Source organism: Glandiceps talaboti, chromosome 9 (genome assembly GCF_964340395.1).
Source record: "Glandiceps talaboti chromosome 9, keGlaTala1.1, whole genome shotgun sequence".
Lineage (NCBI taxonomy): Eukaryota > Metazoa > Hemichordata > Enteropneusta > Spengelidae > Glandiceps > Glandiceps talaboti.
Genome location: NC_135557.1, coordinates 12,931,132 through 12,948,400, shown reverse-complemented (window position 1 = coordinate 12,948,400; position 17,269 = coordinate 12,931,132). Strand labels below are relative to the sequence as shown.

General features: G+C 35.9%; 1 protein-coding gene across 6 annotated transcripts; it reads right to left on the bottom strand.

The window, feature by feature from the left end:
* Window positions 1–240: 240 nt before the first annotated feature.
* LOC144440073 (upstream stimulatory factor 2-like) lies at window positions 241–17,189 on the bottom strand. Of its 6 annotated transcripts, none has more exons than XM_078129317.1 (8): window positions 17,054–17,189; window positions 12,266–12,321; window positions 11,640–11,743; window positions 10,103–10,249; window positions 9,505–9,664; window positions 6,735–6,825; window positions 5,676–5,832; window positions 241–4,072 (listed from the first exon to the last, which is right to left on the bottom strand). In XM_078129317.1, the coding sequence occupies exons 1-8, from the start codon at window positions 17,083–17,085 to the stop codon at window positions 3,833–3,835; spliced, it is 987 nt and encodes a 328-aa protein (XP_077985443.1). In that variant the 5' UTR covers window positions 17,086–17,189; the 3' UTR covers window positions 241–3,832. The 6 variants fall into 6 exon arrangements, with proteins under 6 accessions (XP_077985443.1, XP_077985445.1, XP_077985444.1 ...); XM_078129319.1 differs by having other exon boundaries at window positions 241–4,054; XM_078129318.1 differs by having other exon boundaries at window positions 6,735–6,822.
* Window positions 17,190–17,269: the final 80 nt, after the last annotated feature.

Below are 17,269 nucleotides of genomic sequence, written 5' to 3'. Positions count from 1 at the left end.
TGAATATTCATGACTCCCAAGCACTTACTTCATATATGTATTGGTTGCACACTGAATATTCATGAGTCCCAAGCACTTACTTCATATGTATTGGTTGCACATTGAATATTCATGAGTCCCAAGCACTTACTTCATATATGTATTGGTTGCACACTGAATGTTCATGACTATTTATATGAAGGAAATAAACTCCTTGAAACCATAAACAGTCAGTGTACATCTAATGAATACATGCTGGCTAATACCCATGATGCAATGCTGTATCACTGAAAGAACAATTGAACTAAGAGTTTCAATTTAGTGTTTCTTGACACCTGAATGAAAATTATGAGTTGTGAAATCACGAAATGACTCTCCAGATCAATTTTACAAAAAAAATACCTTTATTTCCTGCTGTGGTGGCGTTCACCTTTAAATCATTTTGACCAGGTGATTTTATTAATTATTGATGGTGACAGTATAGTACACTGGTTTGATGTTTGCATGGAGGTATAGACCCTTGTACTTTCTTGATGTTTATATATAAACTGTTGCAAATAATGTATGTATCCATTTACTTCTTTCTCATCAAATTGTTTATTTATGGCTGACATTTTAGCGGGATTAGACTCTCTCACATTCTCCGGAATGTCACTAGCAGAAAACAGCTTGTTTTGTATGTGGCGATATCTACCACATACTTCTAATATCCCTGTACTGTGTGCCCTCTACGACTACATAGGACTAACAATTTGGTGGTGTAATTTCAATCCACCTTGTTATTGAGACGTACATGAACTTTGCAATAACTTGTCATCGAGTGGTTAGTCCTACATATGCAGTAGATATTGGTACATGTATATACAAAACAGCCACTTTCTGCTAGCGATGTTCCCGAGACTATGATAGTATGAGAGAGTCTACACCAGGATTTGATCACTTGCTAATCATACACATTGCAGCAAGTATGGAACTAGAATATTAGAAAAAAATATGATTTTTTTTTAAGTTGCAGCTATTTGAAAGTTAAAATAAACACACACACACACACACACAACAACATTTTAAGAAGTGGGGGTACATATACAAGGCTGGTTTTATCTAATTTAAATAAATTAAATGCTTGATACCTCATCACACAGTCTTAGGCGTCAGTGTTGTTAAAAATGTGGGAGGAAAATCAAAACAGAAGCGAGGCTCCAAACTGTTATTTCCCATAATACCTTGCTCTATACCAAATTTGCTCTTACAATAAATCTGTTTTAGAGAGGTTACACGTTGCAGTGTTTCCTGGGTCCCCTTAGCATGCAGAAATAGAGCTATGAAAAAAACCAGCCATATTTTTGTTCCCCTTCCACAGCTGGCTGTAACAACATGTAACAAAAGTAAACATTTCAACATAGCTGACCTATAACAGTAAACTTGACAGAAATGATCATTACAACATATCTTACAACTAGGTTACATTTATTTATTTATTTATAAGTTGTAATTTTCACAGATGGTAGTGGAGTCAAATATATATAAATACAAGCACAAAGGGAACATGTAATCTTGCTTGAATGAGATGGTTTATATGATTGAATAGTACTGTACTTACTCAGGTTAGCGCCCTCACATGGGCAAGCGTACAAATAAGAATGATATTCCAACAGATTAGTATGGTCCTATGTTTATATCAATACACTTGTTACTCATTCTGAATACTGGAGTGTAGAGTGGCAGCATTGTTTACAATTGTATTGTACAGACCCATCAACATGAGCAAGATCGGGGAGTGGGGGGTGGGGGTGGGGGCTGTATTTTGAAACACTTTGGTTCATACTTCAAGCACTACAGAATCAACGATATAGACACAACTTGCTTGAACATGTTCAAACGGCCTTGTGTCTGTCTACATGTAGTCTTGGAGAACATTCTGCTCTGGGCTCTGCTATGAGACCACCAAGACGAGAAGAGTAATACCAATTGTAAACACTGGACCTCTCTCCCAGAGCAGTGCAATCTGAGCAATGCTTCATGACCAAGATGAAATGTCCTGTGTGACTTCTGCTGATTATATTTCCCTCAGCTGAGTGGTCTTATAGTAGAGCCCCAGCGATGAGAGTCTGGGTAACCATGACTACCTAGTGCGTGTTTTACGTAGGAATATTATTCTGAAATGGTATTCTATCCCCACCTTCATATCAGCAAGATTACATGTCACTGTGTATTGAAAGCATGGCCTTACATCACAGAATTAGAAGATGTACCAGTCTGTTTTAGGAAAATCTGCACTGACTGTAATTTTGAAATTCATAGCCGTTTTTTTTATTTGATTCAAGTAAAACAAACGACAATACATAGATGATGACTTTAGTGTTTAGTGATGGCTGTTGTTATTATCATTCATTTTAAGAGTAAAATTAACTTTCAGGGTTTACAACAACAGGTGTAGATTATTGCCTCTTATTATAGACTGTGGGTGTTTGAAACTCCCTAAATACAAATGACAGAAAACTGAACATTTTCTTAATTCAGTTTTGTTCCATGGTGAATCCCTTGTACATTACATCTTTGAGTACTTGTGAACACAAGATATGTCAAAGATAAGATAAGATAATGTTTAAACTGTTCCCTGGGAATTAAAAAAATACATACATGTACTATAAAAACATACATTTCCTATGGTAGATTGTAGTATTGATAGTTTGCCTGGATAACATCCGTAGCACACAACCAATAAAATTTAGTGTTCTTCCTGTCATGGCAACACACAACCAATGACATCTAGTGTTCTTCCTGTCATGGCAACAGACAACAATGACATTTTGTATTCTTCCTGTCATGGCAGTACACAACCAATGAAATTCATTGTTCTTCATAGCTTGGTAGCACATGACCAATGATGTCCAGTGTTCTTTCTGATATGGTAGCACACAACCAATGACATTCAGTGTTCTTTCTGACTTGGTAGCACACAACCAATGACATTCAGTGTTCTTCCTGGCTTGGGAGCACACGACCAATGATGTTCAGTGTTCTTTCTGACATGGTAGCACACAACCAATGACAGTAAATTTCAAGTGTTCTTCTAACTGCAAAACAGGTGTTGTAATCTGTAAGACCCTTACTGATTGAATAAAAAATATGCTAAAATTTCAATTCATTTTACTTAACATAAAAATAACAAAAGAAATCACCTGATTCCATAGTATATTACTTCATTATGTCGCAGACTCTATTTGGGAAAGGGTTAACCCTCACTTTGAAAGCTTTATACCTCTTCTAAGTCATGGATCTAGCAGGTTTTGAAAAAGTATTGGTTTCCACCCTGTGATTTCTTGAAAAATAATACAAATTGGAAAACAAAACAATATATTCATAAGTCTTATAAATGTCCTGGAACTGTTGGGGTGAGGGTGTCTTGTTGCAATCATTAGTTTTTAAACCCTCTAATTAGAAATTCTAGAAGAACACTATATGTTGTTGGGTAAAGATTACAGTCACTTCAATGCTATTGTTTTCCTACTATGATCGCATATTTACACAAACTACATGTGTTCTTTACAATGAAAACATGGATACTGGAATGCAAATGTCTTGATCGTCTATGCTATGGATAAGTTCATGTTATGTTTTACATTTAGATTTTGTTTAAATAATTAATCATAGCAATCAAATAAAACAAGCTAAAATTCCAAAATAATCAAAAAATATATTTGGAATTCAACTTGGTCCTGAATCACCAGTACTAAACAACAAAACAGGGTAACCAATGATTGGTGTAAAATATCACAGTATCCAATCAGGAACAAACTTAAGAATGAGTAGCCAATTATAAAGAGTCTCTTAAATTGTCTCTGGTAGTCCTTCAGCTACTGTTACTTGATGATACAACTGCTTCAATTCCATGTTGTTGTAGTTGTGCCCGTAAAAGTACATTTTCTTGTTTGAGTTCTTCAACTTGTTGTCGTAGTAACTCTGCATCTACTGATAACCTTTCTGTTTCTTTAAGACTTTCGGCCATCCTGGCATTAGCCGTCCGTAATTCATGGATATAGTCACACGTCTTTGCCAGAATACCACCCTTACTCTGTGAGGGAATAGAGGCCTGGTAGAGTTATAATGTGAATCAGAGAATTAGCTGACAGCATTTGATAATATATTCCAATCATGGTAGTTTCGATTAACCAGACTCCAGAGTGAGCTGTGACTTTTGCCGCTAAGAATGCTATGTAACAGGGACTGCAATAACTTGGTTGCTTAGAGAGAGGCTGAACCAAAACAGACCTCTCTTGGAAATCCCATTGTGGCAAATCTTTGTGAGAATATTTTAGTGTATCTTCTAACAAATAGATTTAGGAATAATTTTCACCCAATGAGAAACTGTTTGTGTCCAGAGACAGTCACAACCTTGCATTCCAATCATGTAGCATTCTCCCATCGATGAAGCCAGCCAGTTATGGAGTCTGGTTACCGAGACTACAGCAATGAATACACACATATTATGTTCATTTTACCTAATCTGCTACCCACTTTGAAATGACTAGTAAGGGCACCCTACATAACAAGAATCTAAAGAGAAGGCCAACATACAAATGTATTGCATTACATGGGACAGTCAATGAATAATGAACTACAGAAAATCAGAACAATTTGAATTTCCTCAGAAAAGCATTAAAATTTGACTTGAAATGTGGACAAGGAATTGTTTACAAAGTACAGGGTTGAACTCAACAAGTCTACCCTGTACTTCTGGCCCAAAATGAAGTTTTGATTAGCACCCTCTAGTGGTCAAACCATACATCGTCTACCTGTTTATATTAGGCTATTTAATGTCATCAAAAAAAAAAAAAAAATTCATGGTTTGGCCACTAGTAGTGCAAAGTGGTACACAAAAATTGTCTCATTATTGTGTGGTTGAGAAGTTGACTAAACTAAAGGAAAGGAAAGTTATCAGTTTTTGTAAGTTCAGACTGACTGTTTCAAGTCTCAAAACTACTTGCTAATGTCAATGCATGTCTTCTATAACATCACAACTGTCTTCTAGCATTGTTAGAAAAGTTGATTGCATAGTAATTTCCTGAACATTTTTTTGATATGTACATGTATGATAAATTACGTCATCAGATTGCTTATGAGCTATATGTTAATACCCGGTTTGAGTTCAGTCACTTGTTAAGTGTGCTTCAGTAAGTACAATAATAATAACAATGTTGGTTTTTATATAGCACTTTCTCACTCTGTGCTCAAAGCGTTTTACAATTATTACCCCTGGCAAGGATCTACAGTGGCACAGCGGCACAACGGCCCTTTATACTTCCTCAACTCCTTGGGGAGCATACAATCCACTGCAGCCTTTATAATCACATAGGATTAATGCATTCACTTCTAGCCTGATAGGTCCCCAATTATACAGCTGAGCTGACGGAGACACAGTCGTGGCTCAAATCTTGCCCAAGGACTTTAGCCACTCAGAAACAAATGGCATCGATGGGCTCGAACCTGCAACCTGCAGATTCCAAGCCGGCCACTCTAACCATTCGCCCATCACGACTCCACAATACTGTGAGTACCTTTTAAATGTGCACGCCCAAATACCCATAAACCTGGAACTTGTGCCCCTTTAAGTGCTTCCAATGCAAGGACATCCCAAATCTAATCTTTATATATGTGTGCACTACTAACTAGCAAAGTTCCTTAGTAATACATACCTGTCCTTGCTTGGAATGGTCTTGTGCACATTCAGGTACAATTTTTGAAAGTTTAACAATCCAGTTATTTATTTTGTCCCGTCGTCGCCTCTCAACTTCATTATGTGTTGCTCTCCTTCTTTCATCTCTGGCTGTTCTTGGGCCATCAATTTTACCTCTGTGGACATCCAAGAAATGTATAAATTAGTAAAAAGTTCATGAACAGGAACTGACAGTGACAATACAAAGCTTGCCAAGAAGGAGGATTTATGTAATTCATCTTCGTTCCACACTACACAGTACGTTTATGACAGATGTTGTAGATTTCACATTTAAGATAAGATAAGATAAAACTTTATTGAGTCCCTTTTAAGGTAATTGGGTTATCTGCTACAAAAGATTATTAAAAACAGTAAAATGTACATACAGTGTTGTTATGAGTAACATAATCTAAAACAATATGTGTAGCGATTAAAAGAAATATAAATACATAAACAATACAGACTGATACATTAGTTTCTATTAAAAGTTTTGTTAAGGAGTGTGATGGCTTGAGGTATAAATAAATTATGATAACGGGTAGTACGAGAAGCTAACTTTCTAAATCTACCACTCCTATCAATTCTCCTGACATTGATTTCCTGTGTTTTGTAATAACACTTGTCTTCACACTCAACTGCCATTCTCTTTGTACCAAAAAAACTGTATCTATACACAAATAATCAACAGCATTCCTAACAACACAACAGATTTATACTTATAGACTAAACTGCTGCGTTCTTGGTGTAATAGAAGTGTGTGCACACTATGTTTTGGTTATTGCATTCATGCTTCTTTTTCCCGTTATTGATGCAACTACACTGATAGTTTTGAATGAGTACATGTACCTAATCAGTATAATATGGTTGATGAGAAGGTCATGTTGACTGACCCTGGCCTGGGAAGGTCATGTTGACTGACCCTGGGACACACTTCCCATTTTTTGAGCACTTGTGTTCTTGATGCAATGGACCTGTGTGCACTGAACAAAGTGTGTTTTCTATATATGTTATGAAATACTGTATTTATACATCTACTTACGGACTAAATTGTTGTGTTCTTGGTGCAATGGACCTCTGTGCACCACTTGCTAAAACGTCTTGAGGTGACATCATGACATAAAACTGACCTACTGTCAAAAACAAAATGAACACATAACAATCCATACATGTACGAGTGAAATGATACATACAGCAGTGTATAAAATGTACAAATGTAGAACTGTGTGATCTGAGAAATATTTATCAAAACACCATCTCCTTACTTGAGTATTTGAGCTAAACAGTCTAAAACAGGGTCTGCTTTGCATTAATTTCGGTTTTGCTGGGTCCTTTACCAAATCATAACTGTATTTTGGTCTAAAATTTCATATTTTAAAAACCTGTACTGGTGTAAATTGGGTTTTGATTTTTGGTCAAAGTTTTTAAAATGGGGTTTGGGGTTTCAGGCACTGGCCACATATCCCGACCAGAGCTGGCCACTGGTCCCACCCCTGGACATCAAACATAGCCTGTTTACTACATGTACATTGACTGTGACTTCAACAACTGTTATCTTCTGAGATTACAGCTATGGACATCAGTAAACAGGTTTTATCAAATTAGAAACGCCAGTCAAACATTAGGGAATGCCACTTCACTTTAGAAGTACATATAGGTTACAATTCAATCCACTACATATTATATAATGTAGGTATTTACAAAATAATAACTAAAATATGAAAGACAAAAACTTTGTTTAATAAAAACTTGGATGTTAAATGTGATAAAATGCATTGCTTTCATTCAGTTTCACTACAGATCTGACATCCATCTGAACTAAGATAGAAATGATATATGAGACTTGCGAGCCAACTTCACATTGTTGACTGTTTCTCTTGTTATTGCATGTGTAAAATACTGTATGTTTACCAGATGTTGCCAGGGAGCAAGTGAGTAAGTCTCGCATATAACTTCCACCTAAGTTTGGATTGATGCCAAATCTGTACTGATAAGTGAAAGTAAATTAAGCAAATTGCATTATTATCGCTCATTTAGCATCTAACTTTTTATTCAATATTTGATAATTCACAAGGTATCTTCAAAGTCACAGTAGCTGTTATTGAAACCATTTGAAGGGGAACGTCACTCCCAGTTAATAGAAACATTTTTATAAAATGTGGGTTCTGGAGAGTCATTTCATGATTTTATATCACCTACAATTACGTGTGATTTCAGAGAAACATCAAGTTGATATTGAGCTTTTATGTGCCTTTGTATCTTTGCTATGGCCTATTGCATCATGGAAGGCAGCAGAAATAATATATCTATGGTTGAGAAATATACATGACTCCTAACTTCTTAAGAGTCTATTCCCTTCAGTGTGAAACATGTCTCCTGAATATTCATTGTGCAACCATGGATATATTATTTCTGTTGGCTCCCTTTAGGCATTGGCCTACTGTAAAGATACCCTTTGAAGGCACAAGATCAACTTGATGTTTCTCTAAAATCGCAACATAACTGTAGGTGATGTAAAATCATGAATTGACTCGCCAGAACCCATAGTTTATCAAAATGCCTTCGATTCCTGGAGTAGCGCTCCCTTTAAAGACTGGGTATATTACAATGTACATAAATTGTACACATTAGCAGTGGTTGGTTTGTATGTATAAACACAAATTACAAATACAACTGCCGACATCAGACAATGGACGAACAGAACCTATTACAAACAGCGAAAGTAAACAACTGAATCGGATTAATTATCACTTGGCACACCTAGATTGGAACAGCAAAGGCTTGTATTACATTTCATGGGTTGATACATGGCCTCTTTATGTGTACATGAAATACCAGGAGAACTTCAAATTTGTTTGTGAAAGTAAATTATTATGTAAAGTTGCCATACAACTGTTCTTATCAAATGATGAAATGTTATACAAGTCTCTGTACTTCCAACATTCTTTGCCGAATGTTATTAATCCAATTCAATTGTTTCCTTTCCCTGTTTGTAACAGAATCCGTCTGTCCATGGTATGATGTCAGCAGTTGTACATGTACAAGTACATGTACACATGCAGTAAAAGTATTACTGTAAGACAGCATAGTAATCATTATGTAATATGAACAGGAAAGATGCGATTCAACATTTGTCAGGATTTCGCTGAGAAATACAAGACTGTACAGTTGCAGTGAGGTAATATTCAGCAGGCATTTTTAACAGAAAATATAACAAACTTGTAGCGATGCAACATTCTGTAGTTTTGGGTACCAATTACGGTACCAGTACTATGAGGCTAAGCACAGCTGTGATCATTCTACTGGGAAGCCTTTTTGAAAAATGAAACCTTAAATGTAACATACTAGTAATTAGAAATATACCTTAAGTATAGATTCTGCTTTTTTTCATTATTTCGAGCCCTGATCATTATACAGGGTACAGCATAATTACCGTCACAGTATGCTACATGTACATTGTAAGTTAAATACATATTTTTGCTAAGGGCTGGGAATTCTGGTAACCCTGGTAACAGGAAGGGGAAAATCTGGGAAAACTGGCACCGTTTTCAACACATTATAATATTGGTGGGAAAGTCCAGTAGGAATGGAAGGGACCTCATGTAGATTTTACCTACATACTACCCTTAACAAAAACACTATAAATACTCTCTGTGACGCCCAAAAAACACAAAATTCATCAAGATAGACCTATATTTGTACTGCAGCTTTATTTAAGATGCAAAAGTTGGATGTACATGTAGGATGACACACAGAAAAGAAGTGAAAAGAAGCATTTTACTACATGGGATTGCAACTAAATCACTAATTACCTCCAGAAGCAGCTTGTGACAGAGATCCCTCTGTCTGTGCAGTTGTGGTAGCATCTGAAACTTGCGTCTGTGCAGGGAAGTACGTAAATCGCGTCTCACCTGATTGGCTTTCCGCTGTAGGGCTATTGCCATTGCTAAATGGACTTTGTATTACTGCTTGCTATTCAGCACATTGGATGTGATGATGTCAATGGAAAGGAAAACAAGAGACAAATAACACTTCAGAGATTGACTTGAAATTGTTCCAATAAGAAGAATTTTTTTTTATTTCAATGGTCAGATTTTGAAGCTTGTGACAACAAACAGGCAAAATCACGGCAGATTTCAGAATCGGTGTCTTGACAAATGTCTAACCCGCACACGAATTCACGCCCAGCTAGTAACTTATGTAAATGTAACACAAAATCGCAATCTTATCTTAGAGTGTAGAATGTGTACTTTCTTATGAGTTCTTGTATGGTTGTATCAAACAGTGGCAGTTAACACTAACATGAACTGGGCTGTACTCGTATACAATCATGTAGATATTATAAACATATATGGACCTGTAAGTAAAATGTATGTTGGGATAAATACAACAAAATAATCCTTCTTTTACCTGTGTTACAGTCTGTTGACCTTGAGGAAATGAGGTGGTAGTGACAACATTGACTGCACCGTTGCCTTGGTTATTTTCATTTTCTCCTACCTGTACCACTCTGTATGTTACCTGACTCTGTCCATTGTTGTCTGTCCGAAACTGATACTACAGGAAGAATAAGTAGAAATAAACATTATACATGTACCACACACATGGTTTTATCACTACTTGTCTAGCAACTCATAGTGACAAGGCCCTTTAGGTCACTCACATATTTTCTTAACACAATGCAGGGAAATATAGTGGAATAATGTATTATCATCACATATGTACATGTATAATGTATGAGTGATTATTGTATCACTGTGCATGTATACATGTAGTATTTGCGCAACAGTGCAACATTGGAAACATTACTGCATACCTGTATGTAAATGAGTATGTGTATACTTGTGGTACGTGCACAGGAGTGCAATACTGGAAACATTACTGCATACCTGTATGTAAATGAGTATGTGTATACTTGTGGTACGTGCACAGGAGTGCAATACTGGAAACATTACTGCATACCTGTATGTAAATGAGTATGTGTATACTTGTGGTACGTGCACAGGAGTGCAATACTGGAAACATTACTGCATACCTGTATGTAAATGAGTATGTGTATACTTGTGGTACGTGCACAGCGATGCAACACTGGAAACATTTCTGCATACCTGTATGTAAATGAGTATGTGTATACTACTGCAGTGGTACGTGCACAGGAGTGCAATACTGGAACTGTAAATGAGTATGTGTATACTGGTAGCATTTGCACAGCAACACAATAATGGAACATTACTGTATAACTGTATGTAAATGAGTGTGCATATACATTTATACTAGTAGTACAATGTATTTGAGCAGCAGTGCAATACTTGAAATATTATGGTATATCTACATATATATGCAAATGAGTGAGTGTGCATGTGTATACTCGTAGCATTTGCACAGCAGTACAATACTGGTAATAGTACTGCATAGTGATACCTACATAACCCCCCCCCCCCCCCCCCGTATATGCAAATGAGCATTTCATCATCTTGATCATCAATCCATTAACCAAGTACCGGTATATGAAATCAAGTGATAGAAACTGAATGTTTTTATTGAAATTTGCACTTTGGGGTAGAAACTCAAATAACATATTAGTGTGAATGGAGTACTTGGGGATTTCCATCCATGTTTGCAGTGTTTTTTGCTGCAGAGAACATCACAGCCACTTGTGCAAATAGTCTCCAAGTGTACCACACACTCATGAATCATTTGAGTACACTGTGTCACAGAGTGTGTAAACAAGTCAATAAATGGCGTACATCCACGTGTCACACTTGAGACAGCGAAAAAACATTTTGACTTTACTAAGTCTTTGATAATTATTGAAATTTCTAAAACTACATTTGTATATTGAATTTGCAGTACATTAAATGAATGAAACTGTTACCATAGAGGGTAACCAAAACCTATGAGTATGGTGTGAATGGCATTTCAAGTCTCCAGTGACCTTTGACCTTACCTGTAGATTGTTAGGGTCTGTTAGATTGGTTGGCACTTGACCTGTGACACTAGCAATAGCTGCTGCTGTCTGTTCGTCTGATGTGGCATTCACTACTTGATCACCTGTAAAACACCAATGATAATATAGGTTACAAAATGCCAATGGTACACCAATGATATCATTGGTTACAAAATGCCAATGAAACAATTTTCACAAACATGTAACCAATCACATCTGAGAATACAAATGAACTGAATGGTAAACTTAGACTGTCGACAGTCGTTCGTGCCTTTTTGATACTTTTTATCTAAAAGTTATTGAAATTAAAGTCGTTGCCTCGCTCCGACCGGAGCAATACTATGACCGCATACTGATCAGCATAGGCGGAGGCACGAGTTCATGCCTTCGGCAATCGCAGTTCCTATCAGTACGCATTAGTATTCAGTGCTACGGAGCAAAGCGACGACTTTGATTTAGATGAAATGTAACAAAAAAGGCACGAACGACTGTCGACAGTCTATGGTAAACTCCCAGATAACCAATCATATTTGAGAATACAAATGAATTGCATGGTAAATTTACAGATAACCAATCATATTTGAGAATACAAATAATTACCCACCAATGAAAATATGTGTACTTACCTGCCTCTGTCTGAATTTGTACTGCTTCTTCTGTATCTTGTCCGCTTTTATCTTGACTGTAAAAAAAATTGAAAAATAAAAAATTGAGAATTACAAAAGAGAAATAATTCTGGGTTTGAATTGAGTAGTGGTCTTGAGTTTAATCAATAAATAACAATTTCTTTTCATTTTGGATTGCAAGTTTTCAGTTAGACTGTAAGATACGTCGTGACGTTTCGCCCTCACCGGCCTCCTCTCGGCCGATGTTTGAGGGCGCACCGTCACGGCGTACCTTACAGACTAGTTTTCAGTGAGCTTTGTTCTGAAAAAAACAAACACATTTAGGATATTATAAATATGCTTTCAGTAAGTATTTGTGATTAGTAAGATTATCATTTTGAAGAGGGTTATGGTGGTACATGTAGAGGTAGAGGTGGGGGGGGGGGTTTCAGGGATGATGTGGGCAAATAAAAGTGGCCATTTTTAGTACAAACAATGTTCAAAAATTGTTCATGATATTGTGTAATAGTTCACAACCTGGAATTCAGAGCTACAGGCCATATTATTGGACATACAATTTAGTAGATTAAAGTAAGGCGAACCCCAAACAATACCCTTTGCGGGAATGTGACCTCTACATATATCTCACTGTCCCCTTTACTTACATTGTACAATGTACCTGAGTATACATTGTATGTACTGTACATGTAGATATTGAATAATTTTTATTTTCTTTTATTCATACATTTTGTATTTTCTTCTTGTTCGATACAGAGAGCATCTATATATTGATACAATTTGCCACCAACAGAATCATTGAATTTGTCTTATTTTATGTACAGTAAATGTACACAGTAAATGTATATGTCTGTTCCATGGACTTTGATTAATAGTAGTTCCTAGGGAACTATTTCCTTGTCCCTCACAAAAAAATTTGTTTTCTGTAACTTTCAATGTTAGAATATTATTTTCTGAAATAAATTTACCTTCAATGCAATCAATACAATTTTATTTTATTTATGTAATGTATAAAACATGTTATACATTGGAAAATATACTATGGTTCCAAGAATCAATAGCATAGTACAATGTCGTTCCAATTTACCGTTCCAAATGATATGGTAGTTTTACATGATATACATAACAAATGTGATTATGTATACATGTTTTAAGTGATGTTGATAAGATCATCAATACATGTATATTCAAATATTAAACAAAGTTTTTTGATATGTCATATACATGACCTACCAGTACAAAAAAAAATGATTGATTTAATGTACAGTTGTTGTAATCTAGATGAATGATGGATTACAAATGTCTTATTTTTGAAATGGTAAACATGTCACATTGTGTACTTTACATTCACAATGTGTTTTTTTTTATCATACCCTGATTGATTCAAAAGATATCAACAGTACCAATGATATATGCACAGTAACATTATACAAGTATATATATACACAAGAAGCCTATGTAGTAAACAAGTTGAAACATAACACACTGGCTTTATACCCAGTGATTCTGGTTCCGCAAAGCTCAAAATTAAAATATGAATCCAAATTTTACAACTACATTTTTTTCCAATACTTCATTAGCCTAAATGTACACTATTATAACTATCAGAACTGCCATTTTGAATTTTCACTCCCCACCCCCCCCCCTCCCATCAGTGTGTCCTTAATGATAGCCAAATTTTGTTGCAAGTCAAAATGAGAAAATTGACACTTCTTGTGAGTCATCACATAGTATGTGACAGGGGAACACTAACTTTTGGTGCATCACTAGAAATTGTGTGCGTCAGTGGCGTGTCAAATTGGCTTAAAGGGTACACTGCCCCCCCCCCCCCCCACACCCACCCAGCCTACAGATGCAGTCTTTATACACCCACCACACATAAAATCATCAATGTAATGTGTAAATCTGAATAGAAACCTCTCAATCAATGGCTCATGATAATGCTTAATTATGGGTTCATCACATGACCTCACCAATTTAAATATCTATTATTACATATTCAGCCAATCAAGTTCTGTGTTGAGATGCCGGAGAAATAGTAGTGGGTCTAAAAACGACCCTCAGTAGTCTAAGGGACAGATAAGTATTTAAAAAAAATCAAATTGCAGTTAGAATTCAATAGTTGAAACAGTAGTATTAGTCCTTTAAGACCACAGGTACATGTAGGCTCGTATTTCATTCAGCCATAAATAGAAAATACACTTCTGGCATACATAAACCTTCTGTACTCCTTTTCTTTGAATGGGGCTGGGGATCACATATATTTTCCTACCCTGAAAGTAGCCAAAATATTGGCATTATTGGGGAATAATACAATGTTAATAAATTGTTTTATTTCATAGTTAATTATGACGTATTTATTGGTTAAATTATTTATTTATTACCCCTTTGGTAAAACATTGAAAAAGAAGAATTCAAAAAGAAATATTTTACATTCCTAGGTAAAAGGCCTAAGGGTAAAGGGGGAATGGAAAATAGCAAAGCTAGTCCAGTCTGTCTCCTTGGACACTGGCAGTCCAACATTTGTACACTTGAATATATTTAAGTTTTAATGAGGGCAGTATACAGGTAGACAGAAATTTACATAAATAAAATAAGATTCAGCCATTGCTCATAGCTTATATACATTTGTATAAGTAATTCCTAGAAGTGAGTGCTGAAAATGACTCTATAGAAAAGTGTCATAATTACTGTCAATGTCATATAAACATATGAAAATAAATATGATAAATACTTGGTAATGGTTTATGGGGACATAAATGACTAAATTAGTATCATTACACATTTATACAGGAAATGACCTTTTAAAGTACATACATGTGTATGGTAACATCCTCTTTAAATCAAATGTCAGATGTAATTTGGTTTGATACAAGAGATCATCACAACGTAGATATCAACACCATAAAATGTACTGATTTTATGTGGTTGTGTTTTTATTTCATAACTAGTGTATAATCTAGTCTGTATTATTAAAACCTTGATAGATTTGCCGTATATATATAGCTTGACTTGTACAATACAAAATGTGCCTTAGTCAACCCAGCTGTATAATAGGGGACCTGGTAGGATAAAGGTTGCAATATGAATGCTTTAATCCTACATGTACATGTACATTGTATGTGCTTATACAGGCTGCAAGGGATTGTATGCTTTCCAGGGAATTGAAGTATAAAGGGCCATTGTGCTGCCATTGATCAATGTCAGGGGTAATGACTGTGAGTGCCTTGAGCTCTCAGGAGGAAAGGTGCATTATATATAGTATCATATTAGAAAATATTTACTTTTCATGACATTATTATCAATGTCATTAAACTTTATCATGGGGAGGGGGGGTTATAGGACATGGAGGGGGTTTTAATTTCTGAGTGTCACTAAAAAAGTATTGACTACACATAAGTACATTCTGTAAATTTAAACATTATGATACACCCCCAAAAGGACATGCAGACATTACAGACATCTGCATTACAGATTTCAATTTTTCAATGAAGTGCAAACATTTATTTGGGGACCTTGCACTTCCCAAAATAAAAACATACAAATTATGGCACTCAAACAGTGAACTGATACATTTCAACAGACACTGAGTTGTGTTCACATACATTTGTACCTGCCTGTCAAATTGTGAGATTTAGCTAAGTATTTTATTTGAGTGTCAAAGGTCAATTTGGCATTATAAATCACTATTGCCTGGTGTAGCTGTAAGGGTTGGTAGACACATACATCATGTACATGTACAAAATGTAAATCTAGTCTAGAATCACATCGCCATGCTAAGATTCAGTCTCAATCTCATATACGAAAAATCACGATGCGTGATGAGACCGGTCTCGTATTGTCCTTCAGTGTGAATCTGATGCTGAATCTAAAGAGTGAGACCAGATCTATACAGGTTAGCAACACTAGAATCTAGAGTGTACCCAAGTACGGTTGAAATAATAATTCATCAGCTCAAGTGATGTGAACTCAATTTATGAACATTATAATTTAGAGCAGTACCGAACTCGGCCAAATTTTCAACTTTTTATTGGGTCTGTGTGCAAACTAATATAATAGCGATAAATGTCTCATTAGAAAACATTCACTTTTGATTATTATCGATATCATTAAACTTTAAGTCTTTGTCATGGGGAGGGGGTTACAGGACGTGGAGGGGGTTTCAATTTGCAATTTTCAGTATTATTTTTTCCATCGCTTACACACAGTGACAGTACTAAGTAAGATATTATGGAAACCTAGTACAACAGCTCAACATATCTGCAACAAAATATTACAACACAGATTATAAAAAAATGTAAAAATAGTTTTATGGGCACGTACGCTTAATTTCTATGTTGGACATGGCTCTCTCCGACTTTTATATGTGTTTGTGAGTGGTACTTTTTTTTTCAAGAATAACGTAATTTCGATACTAGTAGTACCCTGCTCTGCAATATGGCAGTGGACTACGTTTGGAGACGCGGGAAGCAATGCTTATCTTGACTTCAGAAAACGGCAACAGCGAAACAATGAATTTACGGATGTTTTTCGAGCTGGTCATGAAGTACCTTACCCTTAAAAAACGGTCATTCATTTTTGTTTGTCTTAATTGCAGTCATAATGCAATGAACTGAATTACATTGAATGTATAAAACGACTCGACAAGAGGGAATCCCGCACACGGAAATCAATGACCTGCCAATCGACAAGTAACGCCAACGACAACCGCGTAATGCACTAACTGTCCGTTGTTTGTTACATATTTTACGGTTAAAAATCAACCATTTTGCAAAAATAAAAGACACATACCTTGGGTCAAGTGCCTGATCTAGCATATCCATGTGGTCTGAGAAGTTCTTTAAAAGTTTCAGGAAGCGAAGACAAGTTTGATCACGGGGCCAAACAAGATGGTCATGTGAGAGGAGAAATGAACATGTGACAAAAACCCCAGCGAAATTTCCAACGAACGATTCACATCGCTTGGTACGTGAAAATTGTTTATCCGCCGATGAAATACTTCATTTA